Raw genomic sequence first — 13,735 nt, 5'->3', positions numbered from 1 at the left:
TTTTATATATTCTGAACTGCGTTTAAATGAAAACAATAATGTGCTCTAGAGTTCCTCTCCAGTTGATCTAAATCAATGCCACTGTCCACCCAGCTACCAACTTAGATTCTAAACCCTCGTCTTTTGCAGGTCCTCTTGCAAACGGAGTTTGATTAGCAATAGAGGCGATGCCGTACATAGGTTTCCTTTGAAATTACACACCATCATCTACTGATATAAAGCCACTAATTCTGCTCTCTGAGGAATGAAGTTCATTCTCTGCACACACATAAATTTGAGAGCACAGTCCCCTCTCTAAGCTGAGATGAAAGTCGGTAAGCACTTTACCCACCACTTGACCCCTCTTCTGTGGAGCCTCAGCTGACACACCTCCTGAAAGGATGTTGACTTAATTCTATTAGTTCCTACTGTAGAGTTTTCTGGTATGAAGGTGTTTTCTTGAGAAGAAACAGTTTCAAAAAGGCCCCCAGGAACCTATAAGTCTTTATCATACCCCATGTCCGGCATAGGACTTCTTTTGTCATAAACCAAGGAGGCTCTGGAGACTCCAGTTCATGTAGGGCAGCTGGGGACAGGAAGGTGCCACCACAGGGAAGGAAAAGGAGAAAAGGTGGTGAATTGTAGAGTGAGGAGGTGAGACAAGGCACCTCAAACTTATTGTTGGCTATGGACTATGGGAATATTTGAAAGAAAAATAGGAGAATACATTGGCTGTAAAACTTGAATCAGATAACAAAGGATGGGACTTAGAAATCACTGCTTTCAATTTTCTTCCCTGAAACACTGACAGGAGCTTTTAGAATGAATAAGGCATCCCTTGACTTCCAGCTGCATTCTGCCAATTGCATCAAGAAGGTCCTTTGATGTCTCCAGTCAACCAGGTGCCCTGCACTTCAGAGAGCTCCTCCGTGGAGGCTTGTAGAGAACTTTCCACATCGACTGGAAGAAACTGGGGGCTGAAACATTCAAGGCTGATCTTCGTCCCCAAAGGGAGAAAGCAGCTGCACAGGGATTTAGATCACTGGCTGAAGTGCCTTTGACAAACATCCCACCCAGATGAGACGGTAGGTAGTGAGGGCAGGTCCCACAATTTTTCACCTCATCCCGGATTCCTGTCCTGACAAGTTCACACATGGCACAACATTTTAATGCTTTTCAGTGCATTGCCCCCTTTCTTTTTAAAAAAATTTAAAAAATTGATTTGAGAGAGAAGAAGGGAGAGAGAAATGTCGATTTGTTGTTCCCCCCACCCACGCATTCATTGGCTGATGCCTGTAAATGCCCCAAGCAGGGGTGGAACCCACCACCTTGGCACATGGGGGTGACACTCCTACCAACTGAGCCAGGGCCCTGACCCATTTCTGGAGGCATTTGTACTGCAAACAAGTAGATTTTTAAGAAATATTTTTGATAGAAACAAACCTATAGATTCAGAGAATAAATTAATGATTGCCAGATGGGAGGGGTTTGAGAGGGAGTGAAAAAGGTGAAGGGATTAAGAAGTACAAATTGCCAGTTGTAAAAATGGACATAGGGATATAAGGTACAGTATAGGAAACATAGTCAATAATACTGCAATAACTGTGTATGGTGTCAAATGGGTACTCTGTAAATTACATAAATGTCTAACCCCTGTGTTGTACACCTAGAACTAATATTATACTGTATGTCAACTATAATTAAAAAAAATTTTAATTTAAAAAAGAAATGTTTTTGAGATTTTTTTCCTTCTTTGGCCACACTAGTGGGTTGACAGAGTACATATACTCTATTCATAAAGATGAATAAAGATCATCTTTAGTGATCTCTACTTGAGACTGTGTCAAATTTATAAATGTCACTACCATTCAGACTTGTCATATCTGGGTACCATGTACTACATTTATTTGGTTGAGATTTTGTTTACAAGCAATTATTTACCCACATTGTGTTCTGGAGATTAAAACTACTATTATGATTATGATTATGATTTTACGTTGCAGTTTTAAAATAACACAATTCCATTAAAAAACTGCATTGAAAAGCACAGTTTTTCTATGTGCAAGTATTGGTAACTAACACTCTTTGATAACTCACAGAAAATAAGCAGGTCTCCTACATGGACCCACACATCTAGTGAACCCAGGGATGTGCGAGTGCCTTCATGGACACACGTGAGTGTGTAAGGCCCCTAAAGGGAAAGTGCTCCATAATCTGGAAAGCCGTCATTCACCTTTCTCATCAAAGCCAGCTACAAAATTCTCCGTCCATTCTCAAGACCCATTTACCAGGTTACTCTCTCGGTGTGTACAATATACCTCTGTAATCCCACTTTCCAGTCAGCAAACAGAAGGCACTTGGTTGAAACGATGACATTTTAATTATGTTTCTTCCTCTTTGCATTTATTGCTCCTAATTGACAGGCTCAGTGTTTTTGTTTACAAGGGGGTTGTGCACACACACTTTCACTCATGACATCCTGTGTCATCTCTATTTTATAGGAAACTCTAGCTTGTGGTGGTTCGTGGCTAGTACATAGTCAGAGAACAGATAAGTAAGTGGCAGTAGTAGGAACTGGACATCCTAGACTTCAAATTGGACACTCTATCCATGATGTAATTAAAAGAGAAATGAAGACAATCTTGTGCTGTGACATCTTGGCAAGTCTGAACAGTGTTTTGGGGACGACCAGAGGGATAGTGAGTTCGCAATTTGCCCCATGCAATCTGTAATCACTGCCCTCACTGGGGAGTGGAGAGCAGCTGCAACAGCGGTTCCAGGAGCAGTGTTGCTAGCTGCTGTCAGAAAGTCCCAGTGCTCCCCGAAGGCCATTAATAAACAGACACAAGGTTACCTTGGAGGAGACGATCCTGTTGTCTGGGTACCTCTGCGGAATATAGGCCTCAGCACCTGGTGGGGGCTCCTTATGTCCCACGTAAATGGTCCGACTGTCGACCCAATTCTCTTCTCCGGCACACTATGGAAAAGAGAGCGGTGTTAGCACAAGTGCCTCAGACTCGGGGCGTGAAAGTTCTTCCCTGAAGTGTTCGCTGTAACACTTGTCCATATGAATAGAAACCAGTGCCGTTTGACTTACAGCATCAGCAGGGCCACGGAGAAGAGCTGGGCCCAGAGCTGCCGCTGATTTAACTAAGGCCCTGTGGGCTAAGTTCTTCAAACCCCTGCCCAATTCCTGCAGAGAACAGTCTGAGCAGGTGTTCAGTACTCCAGTGAGAGTTGACAGGTAGCCATGAAAAAGCTGATTGTCAGTGGAAATAACACAGGGTGGGTTCATGTAAAAAAACAGAACACGGCAGCAAAATCTTAAGACTTCCAAAAGATAAGTAACAATGGGGGTTAGAGATCTGGGGAAAGGTCTTTAAAGAAAAGAGTAAAACCTTGAGTTCAGAATAGAAGAACTGCTCAAGCACTTTAGGTATTTCTATCAATAAGGCTTCCCTGGAAAGACAGAAGACTGGGGTCTGACTCATCTCGGTATTACTCAGAGTGCTGTACACACAAGGCATTAAGTAAATACCTTCTGAATAGAAGGATCTTTAAAAACACCCACCCAGACCATGTGCTGTCAGCACTCAAGCACCTCCTAAAAGCACTACAGTTACTGATTAGAGGCTAAAATGCAGCCTCTTATAGAAGCCCCAGCACAGGGTCCTGGTGCCCCTGACACTAGCACCCCAGAACATGATCCTAGGTTCCTCCTTGACTGGCTGCCCCAGCATGAGGTCCGAGGTCCCCTTTAGACAAGCATCCCAGCACAGGGTGTGGGCATCACGTCCCAGGTCCTCTGAAGGAACTCTGAAGGTATCGGCTTCTCTGGGGTATAACAGTGCTGAAAAGGGGATGGAAACCTTCTTAGTTGAGGAGGAAGTCAGTGTAATAGGACAAGAAGAATGAATGGGCATCAGAACATCTGGCTCAGTTGTTACTGAGACATTCGTGAGCCTGAACTTCATCATCCCTGAGGGTGGCAATAGCACTTTTCTCAGAGTTCTCGAGAATTAACTGGGGCAACAAAACAAAATATATGGCAATGCTCCCGGCCTGGTCCCATCACTGCTCTTCCTCACTGGGTCTACCCTTTGTGGCTTGAGAGAACCCTCACTTTCTGAAACTGAACAGAGAGGGGTAACAAGAAATCCAGCATTTCTACTGTTTAAGGTTATTAGAAGTCTTACATTGCATTTTTTTTTCTTTTTCTTTTGCTTATATTATCATCTCCTTTGCTCATCTACCATGTCTTGGGAATAATTTTAGAAGACTTTTCATATTTCCCTCCCATCCCCACCCTTTGCCCACCCAGTACATTATCCACAGTAGCTGCATGCTTATACATTCTCTTTGTAAATTCCACCTACGTTTCCTCTATTAGGACCTAGCTTTGCAGGACTGTCCATGTGACTTAAAGGATAAAGAGCAAATCAGTCTCTGTAACTCCACCCATGTTTCAAAGAGGCTCAGCAGGGACACAGGAAATGGCACAAGGGCCCTGGAACAGAATGGGCACTGGGGCCACCTGCCTCACTCTCCATGAGCAGAGTGCTTCCTCCTTGGCATAAACTTGGCATGTGGCTTGCTCCCAGGAACCTGCTGTTCTGTCATGACAAGGAGATGCCGAAGGCCAGGGGCAGTCTCCCAGAAAGGCTGAGCCCTCCCTCCTCAGGCCGGCTCAGTGCCCACGGCCCTCCTGTGTGGTTTTCCTATTTTGGGTGAGGCCGCCCATGAGGGATATTTACTTTAAAAACCTGCCTAAGGGCTTCATAAATAAATCTCTGGATATGAAACTTAAGAAAATAGAACAAGTCCCTGACTTCCCTTCATTTCTCAGAGCGGGGCCAAACGTGTGCTTTTCATTCCTGTGGATTCAGGAAGTTACACTGAAAAAGAATGCATAACAAATGAACCAGAAAAGGAAAGGAACAAAAATACATAAATTTTAATGCAAATATAAAAAACGTTTCTTCCAAACTTCAAAGATAGCAGTTGGCTTTCAGCCCTAGTGCTAACCCCGGAAGCTCAAATCTTCCCACAGGTCATGCCGTGGTGCCCTGTAGCGGGAGCTGGTGCTTCCCTGGCCCGGGGACCACAAGGACCCGTCTGGGGTGGGGGGGCAAAGTCAGAATGAATCTTGTTAAGGCTCATTCATATTCTCAACGTTGTCTAGTAGGTGCTTATTGTTTTTAATGTAATTATTTAACACCTCCAATATAATGCAACAGTGAAGTACCTTTTAAATGAATGCAAGTCAGAAGAACACAGAATGGGGAAAGGAACCAAACACCCACACACAGTAGGATGGCCAGAATCACCACCACACAAATGTCATTCGGGAATGTATCATGTACTTGTTCAATGAAAGCTGAACCCCATATGACAAAGCTGCCTTTGTACAGGTCCCTGAGGATAAAAACAGAAACAACGTCCCAGAAGTTTCTTTAAGCATCTTGCTTCTATTAAGAGGTTACAACACAATGGACTGAAAGTGTGTCAGTGAAGCTACATTTCACCTGACTTTGCTCACTGCCTGGCATCGCACATCCAAGCAGTGACACAGAGGAACGACACTTTCTGAAGTCATAAAGTGACCAGGTGATCTTACACATGACACTGAGAGGCAGGAAACATTTTTGAATTCAGGTTAAGACCTAGGTGAGCTCTGTATGTTGTTCTCTGCACAAATGTTCAATTCTGAGAAGGCTAAACGTAAGTGTTCAAAAGGTGTGGAGACTACAACAAATAGGACACTCCAGGGTAACAACATCTGGTATGACCACCGCAGTTATAACTACTCCCACATGATCACGCATGTGACCTGCTGTTGAGGGGCTGTGCAACTATGGAGGAGTGACTCAACATTTTATTTTTATATTATTGTATACTTCCCATTCCCTTTTAGTTCCCTTATACTCCCCTCCCCCCACAATCACCACACTGCTGTCATGTCCGTGGGTCCTTTTTCCTTTTTGCTCAATTCCTCCACCCTCTAACCTCCCCACCCCAGCTGTCAGCCTGCTCTCCATCTATGAGTCTGTCCCCATTTTCCTGGTTCATTCAGTTTGTTCACTAGATTCCACATATAAGTGAAATCATTTGTCTTTCTCTGACTGGCTTATTTCACTTAGCACAATGTTCTCAAGGGCCATGATGCCATTGCAAAAAGTAAGATTTTCTTTTTCACAGCCAAGTAGTACTCCATCGTGTAAATGTCTCATAGTTGTTCTTTCCACTCATCTATTGATGGACACTTGGGCTACTTTTGTAACTTGGCAATTGTAAATAATGCTGCAGTGAGCACAGGGGTGCTTGTGTTCTTTCTAATTAGTGTTTTGGGTTTCTTCAGATATATTCGAGAAGTGGGATTGCTGGGTCAAAAGGCAGATCCATTTTTAATTTTTTAAGGTATTTCCATACTGCTTTCTACAGTGGCTGCACCAATCTGCATTCCCATCAACAGTGCAAAAAGATTCCCCTCTCTCCACATCCTCACCAGCACTTGTTTATTGAATTATTGATGATAGCCATTCTGACATGTATGCGATGATATCTCACTGTGGTTTTAATTTGCATTTCTCTGATGAATACCGAAGTTGAGCATCTTATCATGTCTGTTGGCCATCTGTATGTCCTCTTTGGAGAAGTGTCTATTCAGGTCCTTTGCTTATTTTTTAATTGGGTTGTTGTTTTTTTGGTGTTGAGTTTTGTTAAGTACTTTGGAAATTTTGGATATTAACCCCTTATCAGATGTATCAGTGAATATGTTCTCCCATTCTGTGGGTTGTCTTTTTATATTGTTGATGACTTCTTTTGCTGTGTAAAAACTTTTTAGCTTGATATAGTCCCATTTGTTTATTTTCTTTTGTTTCTCTTGCCTGGGGAGGTATATCTGATAAAAAATTGCTACAAGTGATGTCTGAGATTTTGCTGCCTACGTTTTCCTCTAGGATTTTTATAGTTTTGGGTCTCTTGTGTGTGGCATAAGAAGGTGGTCTAGTTTTATTTTTCTGTACCTATCTATCCAATTTTCCCAACACCATTTATTGAATAAGTATCTTTAGCCCAATGTATGTACCTGCTCCCTCTGCAAATATTAATTGACTATAAAGGTGTGGGTTCATTTCTGGGCTCTTTAGTCTGTTCCATTGATCTATGTGTCTGTTTTTATGGCAGTACCATGCTGTTTCGATTACTATGGCCTTATAGTATAGTTTGATATTAGGTAGCATGATTCCTCCAAATTTGTTCTTCTTTTTCAGGATCACTGTTGCTATGTGGGGCCTTTTGTGGTTCCATATAAATTTTTGAAACAGTTGTTCTAGTTCTGTGAAATATGTCATTGGAAACTTGATAGGAATTGTACTGAATCTAAAGATTGCTTTGGGTAGTTATTACTACTTCCTTTCCAGTTTGGATGCCTTTTATCTCTTCTTCTTGTTTGATTGCTGTGGCCGGGACTTCCAGAACCATGCTGAATAAGAGAGGTGAGAGCAGATATCCCTGTATTGTTCCTGATCTTAAGGGGAAGGCTTGTAGTTTTTGCCTGTTGAGTCTGAGGCCGACAATGCATTTGCTGTATGTGGCCTTTGTTATGTTTAAGTATGTCCTCTCTAATCCCACTTTGCTGAGTGTTTTTATCATAGATGGTGCTGGATTTTATCAAATACAATTTCTGCACCTATTGATATGATTGTGTGGTTTTTAGCTCTCATTTTGTTTATGTGGTGAATCACACTTATTGATTTGCAAATGTTGTACCAACCTTGCATCCCTGGAATAAATTTCTTGTGATCATGGTGTGTGATCCTTTTGATGCATTGCTGTATTCAGTTTACTAATACTTTGTTGAGGACTTTAGCATCTATGTTCATCAGGGATACTGGCCTATAATTTTCTTTCTTTGTAAGTGTCTTTATTCGGTTTTGGATAATACCAGATTATCCAAATCTGGCTTCATAAAGTGAGTTTGGGAGCCTTCCCTTCTCTTGAATTTTATGAAATAGTTTGAGAAGAGGTGTTAGTTATTCTTGGGATGTTTGGTAAAATTCCCCTGTGAAGCCATCCAGTCTAGGTCTCTTACTGGGAACATTTTATTGGGAGCTTTTGATTAGTACCTCAACTTCACTACATGTCATCTGTCTGTTCAGATTCTCTGATTTTTCCTGATTTAGTTTTGGGAGATGGTATATTTCTAGGAATTTATTCATTTCATCCAGGTTGTCCAGTTTGTTGGCATACAGTTGTTTATAATATTTTTTATAATCTTTTGCATTTCTTTGGTGTTAGTTGTTATTTCTCCTGTTTCATTTCTGATTTTATTTATTTAAGTCCTTTCTCTCTTTTTCTTGATGAGTCTGGTTTGTCAATCTTGTTTATCTTTTCAAACAACCAGCTCTTGAATTCATTGATCTTTTGTATCTTTTTTAGACTCTATTTTGTTCATTTTTGCTTTGATCTTTATTATTTCCTTCTTTCTACTCACTTTGGGCTCTGTATGTTGTTCTTTTTCAAGTTCCTTTAGGTATGAAGTTAGATTGTTTACTTGAGCTTTTTCTTGTTTTTTGAGGTAGGCCTGTACTGCTATGGATTCACCACAGGTTTTGGATTGTTGTGTCCTTGTTTTCATTTGTTTCAAGATATCATTTGATTTCTTCCTTGATTCTGTTGTTGCTGCATTCATTGTTTCAACATTTCAACAAAATTCTTGTTGAATTTTGTCAGCAGTAACATGAAGCGATTAGATTAGATAAAAATCTAGGTTTTAGCGTTCTGGGTCCCTGTATATTTATCAGTGAAAGCAAGCTTGCCCCGATTCTGCAATTCTTAATCTAGCCAGTCTCGAACCACACATCAGTCACACTGTCCCCTGTCAAACTGTGGTGTAGATAAAAAGGAAGTTATGCCACGTGCGGCTCTGAGAATGAAGATGTGCATCATAACAAAATCTCCCCAGGACAGCAACACGGAGACGCTAGCCTAGCCTCATTTTTCAGGTATTTCTCTCAGGATGGGTGATACCCAAAAGCTTTAGGTGACTTCCACCCTCAGAACCCTGGAGATGGCCAGAGACATTCATCAGCAAGGCAAGGTTGTAACCTGGCACTCATAGGCCTTTTACAGATAGTAGGCTTCCTAATGATTCATTCAAACCAAGGGTCCAGACTACACCAAGAAGGCACCCGGCACACTCCCCTGGAAGGCTGGCATTGAAGTTCTAGCCAAAAGTACAAATCTAATCTGTAAGGATGGGCCTGAACACGCAGTGGCTTCTAAAATGAAAATTTACCCATCATCACACGCTGAGCTGTTCCTAGAGGAACCCCTCCCCACTCCTCTCTGCCTCGTGAGGCACAACAGCTGAGAGGTCACTACCGCCTGGGGAGTTTGTGAACTGCCAGACTGTGCAGGGTCAGAGGAGGGAAGACAAGAAGAATCCAACGAATCTGTTTTCTTATTATTTTTTCCCTTTTTAATTTAGATTATGTTATTATAGTTGTCCTATTTTTTTCTCATTATTTTTATAAAATCAGATTGTCACATAAAGACATAAGGAAAAAACACACACAAAACCCAAAACCAACAACACTGGCTGGAAAAAATGTACCATCAGAGAGACTGGCAGAGAGAATGGTGGCCAGGTGGGGACCTTGTTCCATAAAGAAAATTCCGGGAAGAATGTAAGTTTGAGAGAACAACCACAAATATCGGAACCTCTTCAGGCAGTGAGTGAGACCAGGGATGGAGAGCAGACCCCACACGTGTGTTGTGGGGGCTCTGCTCTTACAATCCCTGATGCATAGGTAAGTACTGCTAACAATGCTGTCACCCTGAAGTGCTGAAGCAAATTCACGTGTGTACATACACTTTGGAGCACTCAGTAGCTGTGTCCTGATGAGCTAGAAACATAAACTTGTATTTTTGCTGTGTAGTGTGGCAAGCACTACAAACAAATATCATTTTGCTAACATATACAGTATATTTACAACCAATCTGATCAGATATGTAGGTAGATGGTATAGTTTATTTTGGCAAATTCCACACTGCTAATAAATTCTTAGAATCTTACTCATTGTACAAATAGATTCTTTTACTCAGAAATGATGTATGAAATCCAGAACACGTGTAGATGTGACATTTATCAATAGCTTATGTTAACAACAAACCCTCCTTACTCTACTTCTGATCTTAATGAAGTAATCAACCCTGACATGGTTACAATGTAGGATCTAACGTCCAGTCAGTTCAGGTCACAAAAATGAAAATTCAATGAACTGTTATTTAACAGAGCACATGGATGTTGAACATCATTAGCTGTGAAGAAATGCACATCAAAACCACAAGGAAACACAGCGCCACACGCAGTAGCATGGCCATAATAAAAAATAAGACAGAAGAACAATAATACGCGTTGGGGAAGATACGGCTAAACCGGACCCCACGTACATTGCTCTTGGGAACAGAAAATCGTGTAGCTGCTTTAGAAAACACTTTGTTGGTTCTTTGAAAAGTTAAGCATAGAGTTACCATATATATAAGAGTAGAACTGCTACTCCCCACAAATAAAAACTTGTTTACATAAAAACATGTACATGCATGTTCACAGCAGTATTATTCATAATAGCCCAAAGATGGGAAACCCCAAATGTCTATCAAGTGAAGAACGACAAACAAGGTGTGATACAGCCATACAGTGGAGTACTACTCACCCATAACAAGGATCCATGCGACGTTATGGGTGAACCCTGCAAACATGTAAGTGAAGGAAGCCAGACACAAAAACCACATGTCTCTACTTCTTTCTCTTCTTCTTCAATGAAAGGCTCACCCACACTGCAGCGTGTTTACGGCGACTAGTGCTCCACTGTATGGATATACCAGTAAACAAAGTGGACACTGACTCGTGGAGAGCAGGATGACAGCTGAAGGGGGTGGGAAGGGACTGAGCAAAAAGGAAAAAGGACTCATGGACATAGACAACAGTGTGGTGATTGTGGGGGGTGAGGAAGGTAGACAGGGGATAAATGGTAATGGAAAAAATACAAAAAATAAAATAAAAGCTAAATGTTGTTTAAGTCCATTCACATGACATATCCAGTACAATGTTAGCTGATGGCCTCTCATGGCGGCAACCAACATGTTCTAGATCAGGGGAGGTGATGACTGCACAACTCTGTAAATATACTCCAGCTGAGATCGATGAATCGTAGAGTGTGTGAGCTATATCTCACTAAAAATATTTTAAGTATTTTGCTTAAATGAAATGCATATGTAGTTTGTGTGCATGTGAGATAACAATTTCTCCTCCTAGAAAGATAATAGGTGATGTTTACATCAAAATTCATCTAAGTCACTTGTATGACTAGCATTAGATAATTCCTCTTATTTTCAGTCTGCCTATGATTCTGTTATTCTAGTGCCTTTCTTCTGTATTTTCTTAGAGGGAGCAGTCATTCTTCGGTATCTGAACTGTTTTCCCTTCTCAGTCTCCTGAGTGAATTCTAGAAACTTAGGCAGAAACCTCTCCCTAAAACCTTTTAGGGAGTGAAAAATTGACCAGGGGACATATCTCATACAGAAGACCTCTTGTCCATAGTGAATTAGTTCTTTTTCTTATCTATTAATCCATGAGCAAATGACAAATTACCTCAATGAAAAAAGGAGGATGTGTTATTAGCTACATCAGTGGCTTTTTAGTCTCACTCTGAAAACTGTAGGATTTGGTAAGGTCCTATAAACATTTCTCACCTGGTGCAACTGGATGGGAGGATAACGTTTGCTGGGACCTTGGAAGCTAAGCTGGACCCTCTCATTTTGCAGAATGACTGAGTTCACAGAGCCTTCCTCTTGCCAAAGCCTGGCACCGTTAACCAGAGGCACGACTAGGCTGATATAAGGTCTAAGGGCTCCTCAAGCTTCTGGGTGAACTATCCATCCATTTCACCACCTGCTCACCTGCCCATTAGCAATGTACATTTTGTCAAAGGTGTGTCTCTGGGACATAGGACGTTAAATATGCCCACCAGTTTCCTTTTTGTGATACACACAAAAGAGAGTGACAAAGGACTGAGGGGGACAGAAAAACCAACCACGGTGAGCCTTACAGGCAAAAGGTCTGTGACACAGGCTCCATCTTTCCGTCTGCCCTCTTTCTGGGCAGGGGGAGAGTCTCCCGGAAGAACCCCTGTGTGCAGGTGCAGGAGGAAGGCCGTGGCAGGCTGGGGTGTGGTCCTGCACGAGGACAGGTGGCTGGAAAGCCACGTGAACCGTAGAAAGGCCTGGTTCATGCCACACGGAGGGAGCATTTGCCTGCCATCTCCCACCACCTTTCCAGAACAAGGGAGGATGGCTGCAATTCCATCAAACAGGGACACGGAGAAAATGTCACCATAAATCATGCTGACATAGCTATCTGAATATCCTTCATGGCTCCTTCCCTTTTAATTCTTTTTGTCTAAAGATACCCTTGACATTTGGGGTTGATCCATTGCTGCCTGAAAAAGTCTTCCTGACAGGTAGAGCGAGGATGCTGGAGGCTGAAGAAACATCCTGAGCCCCAGGGAAGTGTCATCTACAGGGGAAGCGCACTCTGAAGTATCTTGTGTCCCTTTCTGCTCAAATGATGCTCAGGCCCAAAAGATCTACGGTGGACTGCTCCAGTGTGTGCTGAAGTGCTCCGTTAAATATTAATTCCTGCTCTCCCCAGCCTCTGAGCCCAGGGCTCAGCAATGCACACCCCACAAGTCACTTGACTAATTTTTCTCTCTTTAAATAGACTTTAATATAACCTCCCTCTTGACAGAGAACCACCACCAAGGAGGCCTGGATCCTAACAGGAAAATGTCATAAATGGGCAATTAGCAAACTGGCTTAAACAGGGTTCAATTAGCTGTTTAAAAAATGAGCACTGATACTAGTCTAGGCCACCGTGTGATCTTACCCACAACCAACAATGAAGTACCGGGAGGAGTGAAACAGTAATTCCGAGAGGACAGGCAAAGCTGAGGGCACTAAGTACTTCGCTGTAATTAAGTGCTTAATCCAGGAGGGTAAAAGGAAGGCTCTAAACTCTGTGCCGTACTTTTGCACCAGCCATCCCTTTGTCCAGCACATCTGCGCTGCATGTGCTCCCCGCTCGGTGGTCACTCAGTAGCAGTCTCTGTATCAGACCAGCTGCTGTGGTGTTCACAGTGGCTGTGTTCATGTAACATTACTTAATAATGACCCCAAAGCACGAGTAGTGATGCTGGCAATTTGAATATGCTAAAGAGAAGCAGTAAAAGAATGTGGAAAGGATGTACGTATAGGAAAAAAACATAGTACATATTGGGTACAGTACTGTCCGTGGTTCAGGTATCTTGGAACATAATCGCCCAAGGAGAAGGGAGGACTACTGTATTTGGTGTCTGGCTGGTCCCAAGTTGAAAGTGGGGGCAAAACATAAGTGTCCTGGACAGAAATCTCAACAAACTATTAATATTTCTAATCTGTTTGCCTTGACACATACACAGGTAAGGAAAGGTCACTGTCAGCCCAGAGACTGCTCTTCAGAGGAAAGTTACTGAAAGGTGCTAAGCCAGTGCACCTTCAACATTCGCAGGAGTTCGGAATGATGAGGGAAGCACTTTAAGAGCTACACAGGAGAAGGGAGCATCTCTTCAGGGATGGAGAGAGAAGCTGGATCGGGAAAGACATCGGCAGAGCGATCTGGACTGCCTGGGCCGGTCTGGCACAGATTGGGGCAAGT

The 13,735-nt window shown here is 42.4% G+C and overlaps 1 protein-coding gene across 6 annotated transcripts in view; it reads right to left on the bottom strand.

Annotated features, from left to right (window-relative positions):
• The window catches only part of ATP11A (ATPase phospholipid transporting 11A), a 140,869-nt gene that overhangs the window by 69,211 nt on the left and 57,923 nt on the right, over positions 1-13,735 (bottom strand). For all 6 annotated transcript variants that reach the window (XM_037140936.2, XM_037140945.2, XM_037140956.2 and 3 more), the window contains exon 2: positions 2,834-2,956. In XM_037140936.2, the coding sequence (XP_036996831.2) occupies positions 2,834-2,956 (123 nt within the window). The remainder of the gene's footprint in view (positions 1-2,833; positions 2,957-13,735) is intronic.

This window comes from Artibeus jamaicensis, unplaced genomic scaffold, assembly GCF_021234435.1.
Source record: "Artibeus jamaicensis isolate MK-2021 breed Jamaican fruit bat unplaced genomic scaffold, CSHL_Jam_final scaffold_833, whole genome shotgun sequence".
Classification (NCBI taxonomy): domain Eukaryota; kingdom Metazoa; phylum Chordata; class Mammalia; order Chiroptera; family Phyllostomidae; genus Artibeus; species Artibeus jamaicensis.
Note: the sequence above shows the minus strand (reverse complement) of the source record. Positions and strands in the feature narration are given on the sequence as shown.